Source organism: Medicago sativa, chromosome 4 (genome assembly GCF_051527215.1).
Source record: "Medicago sativa cultivar Bolivia chromosome 4, Bolivia_mono, whole genome shotgun sequence".
NCBI classification, from domain to species: Eukaryota; Viridiplantae; Streptophyta; class Magnoliopsida; order Fabales; family Fabaceae; genus Medicago; species Medicago sativa.
The window spans coordinates 38,531,716-38,549,026 of NC_140752.1; the positions used below are offsets into that span (position 1 = coordinate 38,531,716).

At 35.0% G+C, this 17,311-nt stretch overlaps 1 protein-coding gene, 1 non-coding gene and 2 pseudogenes across 3 annotated transcripts; 2 read left to right on the forward strand and 2 right to left on the reverse strand.

Annotated features, from left to right (window-relative positions):
- Positions 1-474: 474 nt before the first annotated feature.
- LOC146929256 (F-box/FBD/LRR-repeat protein At1g13570-like) lies at positions 475-3,168 on the reverse strand (annotated as a pseudogene). Its single transcript, XR_015007968.1, has 4 exons — positions 3,155-3,168; positions 1,424-2,248; positions 935-1,090; positions 475-847 (listed from the first exon to the last, which is right to left on the reverse strand). The product of XR_015007968.1 is annotated as an F-box/FBD/LRR-repeat protein At1g13570-like (transcript).
- A 4,878-nt stretch (positions 3,169-8,046) lies between these two features.
- On the forward strand, positions 8,047-9,762 carry LOC146929257 (uncharacterized; annotated as a pseudogene).
- LOC146929258 (small nucleolar RNA R71) lies at positions 8,409-8,515 on the reverse strand. The gene has a single exon (XR_015009091.1). It is a non-coding gene; the product is annotated as a small nucleolar RNA R71 (small nucleolar RNA).
- Positions 9,763-10,833: 1,071 nt separating the features above from the next.
- On the forward strand, positions 10,834-11,565 carry LOC146929259 (uncharacterized). The gene has a single exon (XM_085707264.1). The coding sequence runs from the start codon at positions 10,834-10,836 to the stop codon at positions 11,563-11,565; it is 732 nt and encodes a 243-aa protein (XP_085563390.1).
- Positions 11,566-17,311: the final 5,746 nt, after the last annotated feature.

Genomic DNA, 17,311 nt, shown 5'->3' on the forward strand with positions numbered 1-17,311 from the left:
CGTTAAACTTACTTTTCATTAAACTCCGAAAAAACTTTTCAAAAAGTTATTCACCCCCAATATGAAGATTTTTAAACTAATAGCTCTACCTGTAGCTAATAGTATCTCTTAAACAAAATCTATCATGTCTAATAATCAAACATATAAAAGCCATACAAATATACAAATCGTCAAACACACAATGTCCAATATGTTCAACCCTAGTAATTTTCTATAAAATCTAACACTTACCAATTTTTTTTATTCCAAGAGAAGTTTAAAACCAAGTTTCATAAAACCATGCAATTCAGATAAACTGTTATTATAATCATAAATACATGAAAACATACATGAAAACATATGTTATGATATTTGAATCAATCACAGCCATAATTGTCTAAAGATTCAATAGCATATGCAATTTCTATATCAGTTGATAAACTTACTGCTCAAATGGGCAAGAAAAACACCATAGATGAATCTATTCCAGGAAAATAAAATAAAGCAAAGACACAAAGAAGAACTGTGGTGTTGAAAGATATAATCCAGTACACTCTCAATAATAGAACATAACGTGGGCTCTTTGTGATGCCCGTCTCATCCATAACAACTCTTTTGAAATGCTTAACAATATAGGTGCGTCTAATTTCGGATATTGACGACCAACTTTAAAAGTAAGAGCCTCTAACGAGGCTGAATTTGCAAGTATGAACTCTATCAAACTCATTACATGCTGAGAGCAAGATCTAACGTCAATAGTCACTTTCATAAGTCGACTAAGGCAACCACCACTGCATTCTAACTCCTCTAAATCGTCGGCCTCCTCTGAATCGTCGGCCTCTTGTGAAATATCTTCATCGCTGTAACACTGAATTATAAAAAAATAAAATAAAAAATCAAGAGTCAAAATACGACAATAAGAAAGAAGCTAAGAAGAGTAGATATTCATGTTCACCTCAAGTTCAACCAAGCTATGAGCACTTTCAAGTACACTAACAATATACAAAAGTTCTCCTCTATCACTCAAATTCAGACCATACAATTTTAGATACTTTATGGAGCTGAACGAGCTTTTTAGCAGCTTGGGAGGAATGATGTCTGCATACTGGATCTATGCATATAAAAAACAAAACTTTGAGATATGCACAAACAAACTAAGTGAAAAATAATAACTTTCAATATAAATATTGGATTGGACCATTAATGAAAAATTAACATTGCATCTCTTTTAAATGTACATAAAAGATCAAACCATGAGGCCAAGGGCTAGATAGAAGTGGTGATTAAAAAAAAAATCAAATATAAATCTGAACAAGTCCATATATGTCAACATACTATTTTGCTCTTTGTTTCATATCAAATCTACCAAACTAACATATGAGCTAGAATCTTACCCAACTGAAAAATAAAAAATATAGAATTTAGAGTGTTGTTGTTTTCTAACCTTGTTATTGAGAGGCGGATGGATAGAAATCCTCTTAATGTTTTTTGGCAAACTTTTGATCAAACCAGAGACCCAAGCCCTAGTAGCTTCGAGTGTAAGATCAATCAGATTATGTGTTTTCTCGAGCAAATTGAATTCATACTTGGATTAAATTCTATCAATAAGACTTCGAGAGTTGGAATAGCAAAATCAAAACATTCAAAATCTTCACATGATGCAATATGAAGATGATTAAGTAACGGACAACCAGAAATAAGACTCTCGAGTGCACCGGGCTCGAATCTAACAAACACTAAGTGAAGTTCAAGCAATTTTTTAAACCCACAGAAATCAGGCGGAATTGACAAGTCAAATCTGAAAAACTTAAAGTAAGACAATTGCTTACAAGTGAGGACAATATATGGCATTTGATCGAGACGTATTGCGTATGAGTAGTTCACAAGCTCGAGATGTTTAATACACCTTGACAAAATCGGAATCCAAGTATTGAGGTGTTCAACTGTGGTCTCGAATCTGTAGTGATAAGATATGAAAAGACCAAACTTATCTATCGGCCCTTTGTGTTGCATGAGAACATCCGTGATAATTTTATAAGCTACTGGATCATCGAGATCCTCATACTCTTCAAAAAATTCATCACTAAACCAAAGTCGTGGGGCTTTAGTCCACTTGTACCTCCACTGTTTAGACAAAATACTAGTCCCAACTAGGTCTTTGATGTCCAAGTGTGCCAGGATGCCGTCAATGACATTGCATGGTAAGCCACTGATTCGATCAATGTGATCATCTTGACCTTCCCTCTTGTTGGCAAGAGTTATAAGTGAACTACAAATTCAAGCAAGCGGAAGTGTAAATATTAGGATGTGACTTCAAAATACTGATGCAACACAAGATATATCAGAAAAGTCAATGCAAAATCTAACTTTTAATGCCTTTATAATAATAAATCATACTGATCAATACAAAATCTAACTTTGATGCCCTAATAATATTAAATCATAGTGATCAAGTAACACTATTCTTGATGAAACACGTTGGTGCACTAATATACTATCATAGTTATTATTGAATCATGCTTGGAAAACTAATGAATACGTAAATGAAAGAGTGGCGATTTGTGATATTTTGATGAAACCTTACTTACAGTTGAAAGCACGACGGCTCCTGCGATCTCAGAGTCGCTGCAATGCGCCGTTTCTCTATGTTTTGTTTTGTCGAAATGTTCCAACACTAGAGCTTGTTTGCTGTTTTTATGTCTTTTTCTTGCACAAAATCAAATTTGTTTGTCTAGGTTTTTTTTTTTTTTTGGACAACAATATGATATATCCAATGGATCAAAACCCAACAAGGCCCATATCAGAATGATACAAAAGTTTTAGCAAAGGAGGTGCACAATCTATCCATACCCCCTTCATCTACTATGTTGCCACTATGGTTGCAACATCTACCACTTGCACGTGTTGCGTTTTTCTCAAAATGGCGAATGGGAAGTCAAAATGGAATAATTAGGTGAAATTGAAGATTGAAAACCTGGATGTAAGAGCATAGAGACCTATTACGGAATCTTAGGCAAATTAATATGACAAAAAAAGTCAGGTGAAGGAGCAGCATAGACCTTTTGCTGAATCTTAGGCAAATTAATATGACAACGAAATTATAAAAATATCGTCATGTGAGTTTAGCTCAGTTGATAGGACATTGCATAATATATGTAGGGATCAGAATTCGAACCTCGAACGCCCCATTTATTCCTCTTAAAAGGTGAATTCTAATTGTAGGCTATTTGACAATCTTTTTTTTATTTATATATGAAAAATTCCCTTATTATGAAAATATTACAAGACAATGTTGTTTTGGCGAAGAGATTGGCGGGAATAGAGGTAAATTTGAATGAAAATCTTATGTATAGATTTAACAATTTTAATTTATAAAATAAGATAAGATCCAATAATTGATTTATTCACCTAAAAAGTGCAAAAGATGTAAATTAAAGACCATTTAAGGAAGGTTAACTAGTCCATTAATTCTTGTTAAAAAAAACTAGTCCACTACTTTAAAAGCTTGAAAATTGTTATTTGAACATTTATGACTCATCATCCAAAAATCTCAAATGTGCCAATAAACAAGCTATTACAAACAATGGGCACAAAATACCACAAGCTGGGTTGTCTATAAGCACAACTTATTATCACAATGAAGTTTTTTTTTTATTAGGAACCATGAAGGAACTTAATGTGTGCTCTTTGCGATGCTTGTTCCATCCTGTGAAGCCCAGATACGTAACACGATACCAATACGATACGATACCAATATGGCAATGCATAAAATTTGAAAAATTCCTGATACGATACGGCCGGGATAAATGCACAATATATAAACATAACTAAAATTGATGATAAATTAAAATTCACATTACTCCAAATGAGAAAACAAGTGACAATTACATATTTGAAGTTAAGTACCATCCTAAAAGGACATCATTAGTACTATCCCTAAAATTCATTATCAGTACTACCAAAAAAAGACATAGTTTAGCAATCCATAAAGAACATCACAGTCTAACATTCACTACTTAAGAAGAGACACGGATTGTATCAGTCTCCTCTCCTCTGTTTCCATCATCAAAGAACATTGTAGCCTCCAACTCTGGTTCATCTAAAGACAACTCAGCTAATTCAATTTCAACACCATCAAGTAGGTCATGCGCATCTCCACTAATGTCCCACAACTTTGTCTCTCCTTTCTTATACCATTCTTCTTTCCATGACAAGAGTCGAAGATTATTATGCACATGTCTTTTAGTAGATTTTTTAATAAAGGTATTTTACTAGTTGTATATATGTGTAAATATTTTGTACACTAACCATGTATCTAGATTACCCTAAAAAAATAGTGTATATAAATTAAACTCTTTCTATCCATTGTGATTATGAAATGGACCGAGTAGCATTATCATCAATCCTCTCATTGGATGTCAGTATATTAATATTTTTCTACAACCACTAAGAAAAATAAACTTTTATAGGTTCTATACTAAACTCTTTAATTTTTCATTGCCTGTAAAGATTTATTTTTTCAAGTGAAGTAAGTGATGACACTAGGTCATATCATCTTTATAGTAGTCTTTTTTATTCATTTTACTGGAGTTCAGATGAGTTCACAGGTGCTAGAGGCTAAAAAGGACAGAAAATAAGTGTTGCGATAAAGAAAAATCGAGCCATGATTTATTGAAATTCTTGAGGTCAAATCAAGTTTCATTTGAGAAATTTTAAGTTAAGTGTGGTGATCTTATTGAGAAAGCATATGAGTCTCAAAAGAAGTTGGTTGAGATGGAGACTAAGTGCCAGGCTACTATGGTGGAAGAAAATCCACAAGTGAATAATGTTGGTCTCAACCTGAAGTCTCAACAAATGGGGTTTAAAGAAACCACTCATGTCCAAATGGATACAAGTCCTTATCTAAGGTGGGAGAGCTCAAATTTCAAAGGTTTAACAGTGAGTGCATGAGATCATCTGATTCTTTGTGCAAAATTCATGAGATTCCTACCAAAACAGGGGGAAGAAGAAGGATGATGTGTTATTTCTGTCATATTTGCCACCCTAACAGCGGCTGAGGCATCAAGCTTATTGATGTAAAAGAAAGCGCTTGGTGGGAGGCAACCCATCATATTTTTTAATATTTGTTATTTTGCAGGTGTTTATTTTCAGTAAAAAAAGAAAGAATGAAAAGATAGAAAAAAAAAGGGAAAAAAAAGAAGAAGTTATGTCCACAATTATCTTTTTCAATAAGCTGTCTCTGTTAGTTGGTCTGATTTGAATTTCAGTTGTATGCCCCCTATCTTTTGTATTGCATCTGATTTTGTCTATTATTAATGAACTTGCTTTTTCTTGAATTTTACCAGTTTAGTAACAAAGATTTAACCAATGGTTTGTCAAAAGTTCAATGGAGGTGGTTGCTTGGATGGATATTCAAAGGGAAGTGTACGGCAAGAAGGAATGCTTAGGTAGCCACAACTTCCAGAAACCTCAACCTGTAAGGTTAAGACAATTTTATTTTTCAATTTTTACAATTGAGTGTTCCGTGTACATGCTATTTCTAGGACTTGCGATTTTTCTTTGTGTCAATTGGTTATATCATTTACAGACTAAGGCAAAGTGCTTGTACCTTGAACCTTTGAAGCCAACCTGTTATTATATTGAATTATCCTTTTTCAATCCAAGTTGAGCCTATACGTTAGACCCCTTGTTTCGGTGAAAAAAACATGTTACAAGCCTAAATACCTTAGGGTATGTATCCCAATTTATTTTGGAGTTAGGCATTGTGTATATGTGTTTAATCTTGTTAAAAGTTCAAGTTTGGGGTTTGCTCTTGGAACTAGCAAAACTTTAAGTTTGGGGTATGGGTACTAGAGAACAAGAACTGAAAAGATCCAAGTTGTTTCATTAAGCCTACTTCCCAAATTTTTCCGACCTTTGACCTTAGCCTCATTATAACCAAAAAGTCCTTAAAAGTGTGTATTGTGATATAAATTTGACTGATGTTTAGAAACTTTTCAAGTTTTGATAATATAGTAGTTTTGCATGTCGACTGTGTTAACCTTTCATTATTAAATATGTTGCGAGAGTTGTTGGAATGAATGCATGGCAAGAAAGTTAGCTCGTTAACTGCTAACATGGAGATGAACTTTTTACTATACCATTGGTGAAGTAAGTGTTATATTACTGTTAAATTTCATTTTTAAAATTTGTTCCTTGAGGACAAGTAACGATGCAAGTTTGGGGTTGTGATGACACTAGGTCATATCATCTTTTTAGCAGTCCTTTTTATTCATTTTATTGGAGTTCAGATGAGTTCATAGGTGCTAGAGGCTAAAAAGGACAGAAAATAAGTGTTGTGATAAGGAAAAATCGAGCCACGATTTATTGAAATTGAGCCTCGATTTTGAGCTATTCTAAAGACATTTTGATTCTGGAAAAATCAAGCCACGATTTTTGCAAATCAAGTATCGATTTTCGGATTGTCTGAAGTTAATTTGGATTTAATGATGAAACCGAGCCTTGATTTATTGAAATTGAGCCTCAATTTTAGCGTAACAGAACCCATTCTATAAAAGGAAAACACGTTTCTGAAGCAATGGTTCTGATTTTTGGGAGATTGAAGACACATTTGGAGCCTGATGAGTCAATATTTAGTCTATTTTTATGCATTATTTAGTTTAGTTTTATTTAGATTTGATTTTTATTTTATTTAAATATTATTTCCTTTTTGAATCTTTTTACTACAATTGCATATTTTATATTTCATGAACGAATATATGATGGAAGGAGCCTTGGAGCAAAAGAAAGGAGTCTGAAGCAAATTCGGAGCAAAATTACGAAGATACGGAGACAAAAATATGTCTCCCACAAGTCAGAAGCTTGACACGGCCCGTGCCAACATGTGGCACGGCCGTGCCACCCTCCAGATGCCCTTTTGTTGCTTTTCTTCAAGCCCAAGTTACTCTGTTTTAGTTTTACCGAGTAGCCCTTGTAGTTGCTTAGATTTTAAGTCAATTGTAAAGCTATAAATAGAGTAGCTCTCCATCATAAACATTCATCTTTATTTCTTGGAATCAATAGTGACAATTGTTTTCTAAATAAAGTTCATATTTTATTTCTTTTACTTTCTTGTTATTTATTGCTTTCTCTCTTCTTCCCCCATGTCTACGATGAACATAAGTGAGTAGACTTCTCTTGTCTTGGGATTGTTGGATAAGTCTAATGACGTAATCCGGATCAAACCAAGCCTTAAACCTTAATCTTATGTAACCTTAATTTCTAATCTAGATTCACCGTTTTAACATGAATTAACCATTATCAAACTGTAGAAACGAAAGTGGAGGGTTTGATAATTGTTAATTCATTATTCCAAATATCAATTCATAAAACGAAAGTGAAGTTTTGATATTCGAACAAGTGAATCTAGACAAGGATTGCGAAACATGAAAATAGTCAAGCAAACCTTGAGACATATAAAGTTTCGAGCTTCAAGGATTCCAAAGGCAATCACCCATGAAAATAGGTGTGGTTGTTGGAGGAACACACTCACTGAGACCGAAAGGAGATGTGATAGGCTAAAGAGAAACTTGTCTTTAGAAATTAAGACTAACGTAAGGTTATAAGTTTAAGGCTTGTTTGTGAAAGATTCGTTATTACGATGAACCAATGATCCCAAGGCTTCTTTTTATTATTGTTATTTACCTCAACCTACTGAACCTCCTCTTTTATAAACTTTATCCTCCTCTAATCATTCTCCTAAAGTTAATTGAATTGAACAACTCCCTAGCGGAACGATACTCTCTTTTACTACTACTTCGATAGACCGTGCACTTGCGGTTTGGCCTATCAAGTTTTTGGCGCCGTTACAGGGGAGTTAACTAATTTAATTAACTTTTTCTTAGTGATTAGAATTCTCTTCCCTTTTCTTTTCTTTTTCTTCTTTTACTCTTTTCTTTTCTTTCTGTTATCGTTAGCTTCTTGGGTTCTCAATTTTTTATGCGAAGAACCAGAAATCGAGTGATACCCATTCTCGAGATCGAAGGGTTTTTGCATAAAAGAAAGAGAGACGCACGAAATAACACCGCCATGGCTGATCGCACTCTCAAAGAGTATGCAACGCCGTCTACGGCTGAGCCACAAGCTGTTATTGTGTACCCAATGGTTGAAGATGACAACTTTAAAATCAAGCCTGCCCTACTTAACTTGGTGCAGCAAAATCAGTTTTCGGGATCCCCCACCGAGGATCCCAATCTTCACATCTCTGTTTTCCTACGAATTAGTGGAACCCTAAAGGAGAACCAAAAGGCCGTAAGACTTCATCTCTTTCCCTTTTCCTTAAGGGATAGAGCTAGCGCTTGGTTCCATTCCCTTAAAGTCGGTTCCATTACTTCATGGGATCAAATGAGGCAAGCATTCCTTGCCCGATTCTTCCCCCCTCTAAAACTGCCAAACTAAGGGACCAAATCACACGGTTCAATCAAAAAGATGGGGAATCTCTCTATGATGCGTGGGAGCGGTTCAAGGAATTGCTTAGACTTTGTCCCCACCATGGTTTAGAGAAGTGGCTCATAGTCCACACCTTTTATAATGGCTTGTCTTATACCACTAAGATGTCTGTTGATGCAGCTGCAGGTGGAGCTCTAATGAACAAGAACTACACGGAGGCATATGCCTTGATTGAAGACATGGCTCAAAATCATTACAAATGGACCGACGAGAGAGCCATCGCTAGTTCTTCATCTTCCAAAAAGGAGGCAGGTATGTACGAAGTCTCTAACTATGATCACCTTGCTTCTAAGATTGATGCACTAACCCAAGAATTTGAAAAATTAAATGTTAGTGCTGTCAATTCTACTCCTGCATCTCCTTCTTGTGAAATCTGTGGTATAACTGGTCATGTTGGTGTTGATTGCCAACTAGGTAGTGCTATTAGTAGTGTTAAGCAAATGAACTACGCTCAATACAACCAAGGGATGAGACAAAATCAAAACTTTTATAAAAATCAAAATCCCTATGGACAAGTAGCACCACCTGGCTATGCAATCAACTAGAGAGTCGCTCAGAAATCCAATTTGGAAATTTTGTTGGAAAATTCTATTGCCAACCAAAATAAACAACTTCAAGAACTTAAAAACCAAACCGGATTTCTAAACGATTCTCTTTCCAAACTCACCACCAAAGTTGATTCTATTGCTACTCACTCTAAGATGCTTGAAACCCAAATTTCCCAAGTGGCCCAACAAGTGGCCACCCTTTCTCAAACACCGAGAGTCTTTCCTGGTCAAACCGAAGCCAACCCTAAAGCCCATGTCAATGCTATTTCTTTCGGGGGTAGTAAATTAGGTGAAACTATTGCTATGGTTAAAAACATTGGGAAAGAAAGTGTCAAGTTTTTAGGTGATGAAACTGTGAAACCACTTGATGAGAACAAAACTCCATCCCCTTTAAATCTTGCTAAGCTTAACTTGGAGGGTAAATTTAAAAAATTTGTTAATATACTTAGGAAGATTTGCATTAAACTTCCCTTTGCAGAAGCTTTGTCTCGGATGCCTCTATATGCTAAGTTTTTAAAGAAATTTTTTTCAAAGAAAGAGACTATAGAGCATAACAAGACAATAGCCTTGGCTAGGGACGCTAGTGCAATCATTCAGAAGACACCCCCTAAACTTAGAGATCCAGGTAGCTTTGCCATACCTTGTGAAATTGGGAATGAAACCATAAACAAAGCCTTGTGTTACTTAGGAGCTAGTGTTAGTTTGCTGCCTTTGTCCCCCTTTAAAAGGATGGGGATATGAGAGTTGAAACCTACCGAGTTAGAATTGAAGTTAGCTGATCGTTCTACCATGAAACTAGTAGGATTCGTTGAGGACATACCCGTTAAGATAGAAGGGATTTACATCCCAACTAATTTTGTGGTCATTGACATTGAAGAGGACGATGATGTCCCCATAATCCTAGGTAGACCTTTCCTCGCCACTGCGGGAGCTCTTGTTTATGTTAAAAATGGTAGGATTGTCTTTCAAGTGAGTGATAAAATGGTAGGCTTTGAGTTGGAAAATGTTATGAAAGGTCCTGCTCTTTACTCTTGTTGCATGCTTAAAGATCATGATGTGAAAGAATGTTTCATAGCGTCATCTACACAACATGATCTCTTTGATCCATTCTAAGGACTTTTTCTAACCGTCAAGCTAATGACTCTAAAAGAGCGCTTCGTGGGAGGCAACCCACGCATTTAATTGCTTTTGTTTTGTTTGTTTTTCTTGTTTTAAGTTGTTTTGTAGGTAATTGTCCGAATACGATTCAAGAAAATTGAAAATTTTTGAGGCCCCCTGACCAGAAGGTTGGCACGACCCGTGCTAAGGCTGGCACAGCCGTGCCAGAGTTTTTAACATACAAAAGGCCACCAAAGTCAGAATGTTGGCACGGCCCGTGCCAAGGGTGGCACGGCCGTGCCCGACTTCTTGTTACCTATAACCACAAATTTTCTCTTCTTCTTCATTCATTCTCAAACACAAACCTCTCTCTACCTTCAAACTTCTCTCTAAAACCTCCATAACCATCAAACCTCAAACCTTCACATCTCCATCAATACTCCACCAAATCAATCCATTTCTTCACCAAATCAATCGCAAACTTCATTCCAAACACAAACCACCAATCAAAAACAACTTTCATCCACCCAAACCCATAATTCACCAAAACCCTCATTCCATTAACCCTAACCCTTAAACCATAAATTCTTAACCAAACTCCACAAATAAACTCATAAACCTTACTCAATCATAAACCCCAACCCTAAACCAATCCTTTCCACCATAAAACTTCCAAAACCCTAACCTTCAACCAATCCACACAAAAGTCAACCTAAGGTCAATGGCTTTAAGAAGAAGTGGCAAGGAACCAGCAAGATCTTCTGGAGGACCCCCTCCAAAGAGGCAAGCACAAGTCAAGAATCATGGAATCCAGTTTAAAGACAACAAGCAAAGGGATAGGTATAAAAATCTAATCTCTAAACCCTTGCATCCTTTTCGATATCCTAATTCTCATACTTTGGATGTGCTAGAGCTTTTAGATGATGTTTATAGGTTGATAGGAAAGCTAGGTTGGACTGATATGTTGAAACCTATGAGGGGTTATGAGAATTTCACTTATGAATTTTTAAGCTCAATTGTTTTTACTAAAGATAAGTTGAATTTTGATAACCCCAACCATAGAGTTTCTTTCAGGCTAATGAATATTGATTATGATATGTCTCTACAACACTTTTGTGAGGCCTTAGGCTTTGCAAATGAGGGGTATATCCATGATTCTTGGGATCCTAGCCTAAAGCCGGTTGACTATCAACCCGCTGACTTTTGGAAGCGTATCACCGGTCTTAAGAAATTCGTCACTAGAGCCAATAAAGCTAGCAACATTCACAATCCCGTACTTAGGTACCTTCAGAGGGTAATGACTTGCACTATTTGGGGTAGAACCGAGCTAGGTAATACCAGAAGCGATGAACTCTTCATGTTTTGGGCAATGCTTTATGACCACCCCGTAAACACTTGTTTCTACATGCTTGAGTACCTTGACTTCGTCGGTACTAGAAAAGCCGGTATATGAGAGATAGTGGTAGGAGGCATCATCACTTACATAGCTAGGAGTTTTGGAGTGGGTGAGGATGAGGGAATAAAACCAATTGAGGGAAACAATAGGCTCAACATAGATACCCTCATTGCTATGAATTTCATTAAACACCATCCACCCCTCCATTACCAACTCAAGCTAAATGTGCCTATCTTGTTTTTACTTCCTAACCCATCTCGGACTACCACCGAGGTGGAAGAAAATTTGTTGTATGGTGATAATGTGCAGGCTCTTGAGGAGCAAGATCAGGATGAGGGAGAAGGTGCTAACTTGCACCATGATGAAGGAGAAGGTGCTAACTTGCACCATGAAGAAGAGCACGATGACCATGAAGCCGATGATCTAAATGAAAATCAAAGATGGGCATGGATATACAATGAGGTTGCGAGGATGAGCACCGAGCAACAGAGGCAAGGTGTTGAAATCTCCAGGCTTAGAAATGAAGTTCAAAGGGGCAACCGCATCAATGATGAAAACAATGAAATGCTCCGCCGGATGATGCAACACCTTCATCTCCAAGGTCCTCCTTATGGACTTCAATGAACAATTATGAGCTTTCCTCTTCCTCTCTTCCCTTCTCTCTTCTCTCCTTCTCCTACTCCTTCTTCTTCTTCCTCCTCTACTTCTTCTTCTCCTTTATTTTTTTTTCTTTGAATCATTGAGGACAATGCTTCCCCTAAGTGTGTGTGTGTGTGTGTGTGGGGGGGGGGGGGGGGGGGGCTAATAAAGTGTCTAGAGTCGTAGTGTTTCCAAACTCCCTTGAACTTTATTCTTTTGTTTTGTTTTTATAGCAAAAGGCATGATTAAGTAGCTTGTTTTTAATGGAAATCATGGCATATTTTTTTTTTTGTTGTCTTCTCTTAAAAAGGTTGTTTCTTGTACATGAAAGTGATTTCTTGTGTTTCTTGTGTTCTTGCTATACCCACATCTTGTTTTATTGTGAAAAATTCTCCAATGAGAAAAGCACTCAGTTGCAATCCTTGAGTAAGTGTATGAGTAAGTATTTTAAGGAGCACGTTCTATCTTTAGTGTTAACTTAGACCCTTAAAAGTCTTCAGAGTAAAAGTAGTATAAGTTTGTGTGGGAAATAATTAATGTGATTTATTGTTATATTCTTTTATAATTGTTGGACTAAATGGGGCGGGAGAATGGCACCAACATGTGGAGGAAAGGACACTCCCTCTCTGACTTCCTAAATGTGGTGTTGACTCCCTAATTGAACTTAAATTCCAAATCTCTCAAATGAGGAAATAAATTAATCAAAGCTAGGGGGAAAGGACACCCTCTCCAAAAAGACTTCCTACGCGGAGATGATCAAAAATTTTGCAGCACTACTTAGGGTGATTTTGAATCTAGGGGGAAAGGACAACTCATCCAAAAAGACTTCCTATGAGGATAGATAGCCCCTAAGCAATCTGCAGCCCCTTGTGCTTAAATTGTTAATTTAATCTAATGTTTAGCTAAATTCCCATCTCTCTTATATGAAATGAAGAAAGGACTTTTCTCGGTTACTTTAGCATTAAGGATAGAACCTGTTCCTCATAATATCTGTCTTATACAGGAGCAAGAAAAAGGTTGGACTGCACACACACACTCACTTAAGACTTGTTGTTAGGTTGAATAGGTTCATAGGGAATGCTTGAGAATGTGATTAGTGTACTTGAAATAAAACCTTAAGAGAGACTTGAGTTTTCAATTGTGTTGCCATGTTAAAACTTCTTGTTGCTACTATGTCAATTGCCTTTTGCTTGAGGACAAGCAAGGATTCAAGTGTGGGGGAGTTTGATGAGTCAATATTTAGTCTATTTTTATGCATTATTTAGTTTAGTTTTATTTAGATTTGATTTTTATTTTATTTAAATATTATTTCCTTTTTGAATCTTTTTACTACAATTGCATATTTTATATTTCAGGAACGACTATATGATGGAAGGAGCCTTGGAGCAAAAAAAAGGAGTCTGGAGCAAATTCGGAGCAAAAATACGAAGATACGGATACAAAAATATGTCTCCCACAAGTCAGAAGCTTGGCACGGCCCGTGCCAACATGTGGCACGGCCGTGCCACCCTCCAGATGCCCTTTTGCTGCTTTTCTTCAAGCCCAAGTTACTCTGTTTTAGTTTTACCGAATATCCCTTGTAGTTGCTTATATTTTAAGTCAATTGTAAAGCTATAAATAGAGTAGCTCTCCATCATAAAACATTCATCTTTATTTCTTGGAATCAATAGTGACAATTGTTTTCTAAATAAAGTTCATCTTTTATTTCTTTTACTTTCTTGTTATTTATTGCTTTCTTTCTTCTTCCCCTATGTCTACGATGAACATGAGTGAGTAAACTTCTCTTGTCTTGGGATTGTTGGATAAGTCTAATGACGTAATCCGGATCAAACCAAGCCTTAAACCTTAATCTTATGTAACCTTAATTTCTAATCTAGATTCATCGTTTTAACATGAATTAACCATTATCAAACTGTAGAAACGAAAGTGGAGGGTTTGATAATTGTTAATTCATTATTCCAAATATCAATTCATAAAATGAAAGTGGAGTTTTGATATTAGAACAAGTGAATCTAGACAAGGATTGCGAAACATGAAAATAGTCTAGCAAACCTTGAGGCATATAAAGTTTCGAGCTGCAAGGATTCCAAAGGCAATCACCCATGAAAATAGGTGTGGTTGTTGGAGGAACACACTCACTGAGACCGAAAGGAGATGTGATAGGCTAAAGAGAAACTTGTCTTTAGAAATTAAGACCAACGTAAGGTTATAAGTTTAAGGCTTGTTTGTGAAAGATTCGTTATTATGATGAACCAATGATCCCAAGGCTTCTTTTTATTATGGTTATTTACTTCAACCTACTGAACCTCCTCTTTTATAAACTTTCTCCTCCTCTAATCATTCTCCTAAAGTTAATTGAATTGAACAACTCCCTAGCTGAACGATACTCTCTTTTACTACTACTTCGATAGACCGTGCACTTGCGGTTTGGCCAATCAGAGCCAAGTATTGCAGGTTTCGTGGTGGCTTGCCATTCAACTCATAGTCAGTCCAAAATTCCTCTAATGTTGTTTTCTTTTAACCTAGTTATTTGTGCATTAGTCAAGAGTAGCTAAGTTACAATTGATTAGGTCTGAGATGATTCTGTTCTAGCTTTTTGGCCATGTAATTTGTAAATCTGAATTTTCAGGATTGTTAATATAGTTTATTAAGTATAAATTGTGCGTAACGCTTTTATGATTTTGAACCAATGTAATTGAACTTGGTGATGTGTAATTTCCGCAAGTGCACGGTTTTATCAGGTAGTAAAAAAGTATCGTTCCAACAAGGAGTTGTTGTAATTATGATTCTCTTTTTAATGGTGATTAGCTGAAAGATTAAAGTTTGAAAAGTTTGGATTTTGATGAAGTAAAATAATAGTAAAAAGCGCCTCGGGATTATTGGTTCGTCATAATGACAAATCTTTCACAATCCAACCATAATACATAAATCTTATGTTAAATTTATCTCTAAAGACCGGTTTCTCTAAAGCATATCAAGGTTTATCTCGAAATCAATGAGTGTGTTTCAAAAACAACCACGCCTATTCTCATGGTTGATCGTTATTGAAACCCATTAAGAACGAAACTTTAAGGTCTCAAGGTTTACTAGACTATTCTTACTTCCACACTTGTTTGTAGGAATATTTTTCAATTGACAAGATTTAGCCACGCATAAAGCTTTTTCTATGCTGATTATGCTCTCAATACTAGGAATGACATATTTGCAGTAACATGGGACATTAGCTCCTTTCAAAGCTGCACAACAAGATTCAAATGGTGGAATCGTTGGCCCATCCTTTTCGACAAAACGTTTACATTGTGATATAATGCTTGGAATATCACCACCACATTCAACTTGAGCATAAATTCCTAACACAAAGATACTTGCAGCAAGCACTAATGTTGCAAAGCCTAAGTATCTATTTGTCATGATCAAAAATCTTAGTATTTTCTGAAGTTAACACTCAACTCTTAATATGTGGTGATAAGATGAAGGACTGTTAACTTATGACAACTTCATGACTAGATAATAGTTTATATAGAATAATGATGATGTGAAAAGGGTTTAACTTTTCATAAAAGTTGTTTACTTTTTGACAGAAATAAAGACAAGTTATATAACCTTTATATCAATAACAAAAAAAAAAAAATATATAATTTATTACCTAAGTTAAGTCCAAGTTTTCATATCATTTCTTTTTCTACATTCTCTCCTTTCCTGTTTTTCTTTGAATACTCCTCCTTCCTTTTTTAAATGTCGGTTCTTTTTGAATTTTTTTTTTGTGTGATAACCCTGCCGTTTTCAAGAAACAATAATCATGATAATATTGAGTTCAATCATGAGATAAATATACTGTAATTAAAATTTGTTTCTGAAGAATTGAATTCGAGTTATCTCAAACGATTCAAACTAAGTGTTATAGGTAAAAGGCTAATACTTATATAAAACATAACAAATTTATTAGTTGTATTGTAATTAACTTTAAACGAACAAGTAAAAGAGTATTACTCCCAATGCAACATTTTTTTTTTCAAAAATGATTTATGAACTTCATTTTCGTACGACCGACAACGTATATACAAAGCTCGAATAAGATTTTCCATTTTTTTAACATTTTTTACTAGCCTCATTTTGTGTGCCTATTAATTCAAAAGGAAAAATATGATATGGTGTGTTACTGTGTCATGAATATGTCTGTTCATATATCAGTGCTCTTTTTTATGCATTTCCTATAAATAAACTTACATATTTAACAACTTATGCAAAATAAATTGTCATTAATTGCAATATTTATTATTTTTTAACTTGTTGGTCCCAATCCAAGTTTCAATACTAATTTTCCTATTTTAAAATAGAGTAGAAAGCAAATAATATTTCGTCACACACATATATTAGTATACATCATTTAATTTTTGTTAAGAACATATAGTATCTAATTATTAAAGCATTTTCTTGTGGCCAGGTAGAATTTTCACTTAGTTCAATGTACATTCAATGCCTTTTAGTACTATTTTCTTCTATCTTTCTCTCTTAGTGAGAATGAGTTGCTTTCCCATGTATTTTGGATATCCAATGTTTAACTATGTTTGATTTATTTTCAAGAAACATACTTTCTTCATTCATCTACTCTAATATGTCATATAAACATATTTTAATATAATCAGTATTCTCTCAATTCCTATTCAATTTTCACAAGTGTAGACAAATTTTGTTCTTATTTATTTGTCATTATCAATGTTTAATCCATCATTAACTATTATTTTGTCAATAAATTCCTTAGTTATTTATTGTAGTGAGAAGAATATATAAAATAAGATAATAAAACTAAGTGTATTATAGGAAAAAAGATAAATAATATAATCAATAACTTTCCAAGTTGAATGTTCCAATGCAATTTAGACGTTTTACATCACAATTATTTCAATTTCAATGATTTCTTCCACCACTGTCGGACATAACCACGATTACATGAAAATATTCTTGTAAAAATTAGTATGGCTAAATTAGTAATTTTTGATCAAATTAAATTTTACAGAGTGTTACGATTACCAAGTCATTCTTGCAAGTCGTACACGTCAATATTACCTAAAAAAACTTATAAAACAGGAAAACACTTCAATGACAGTAGCATCTTCATTGAAAAGATGCAAGCAAGCATCTTAACTAATAAATATTAATTTTG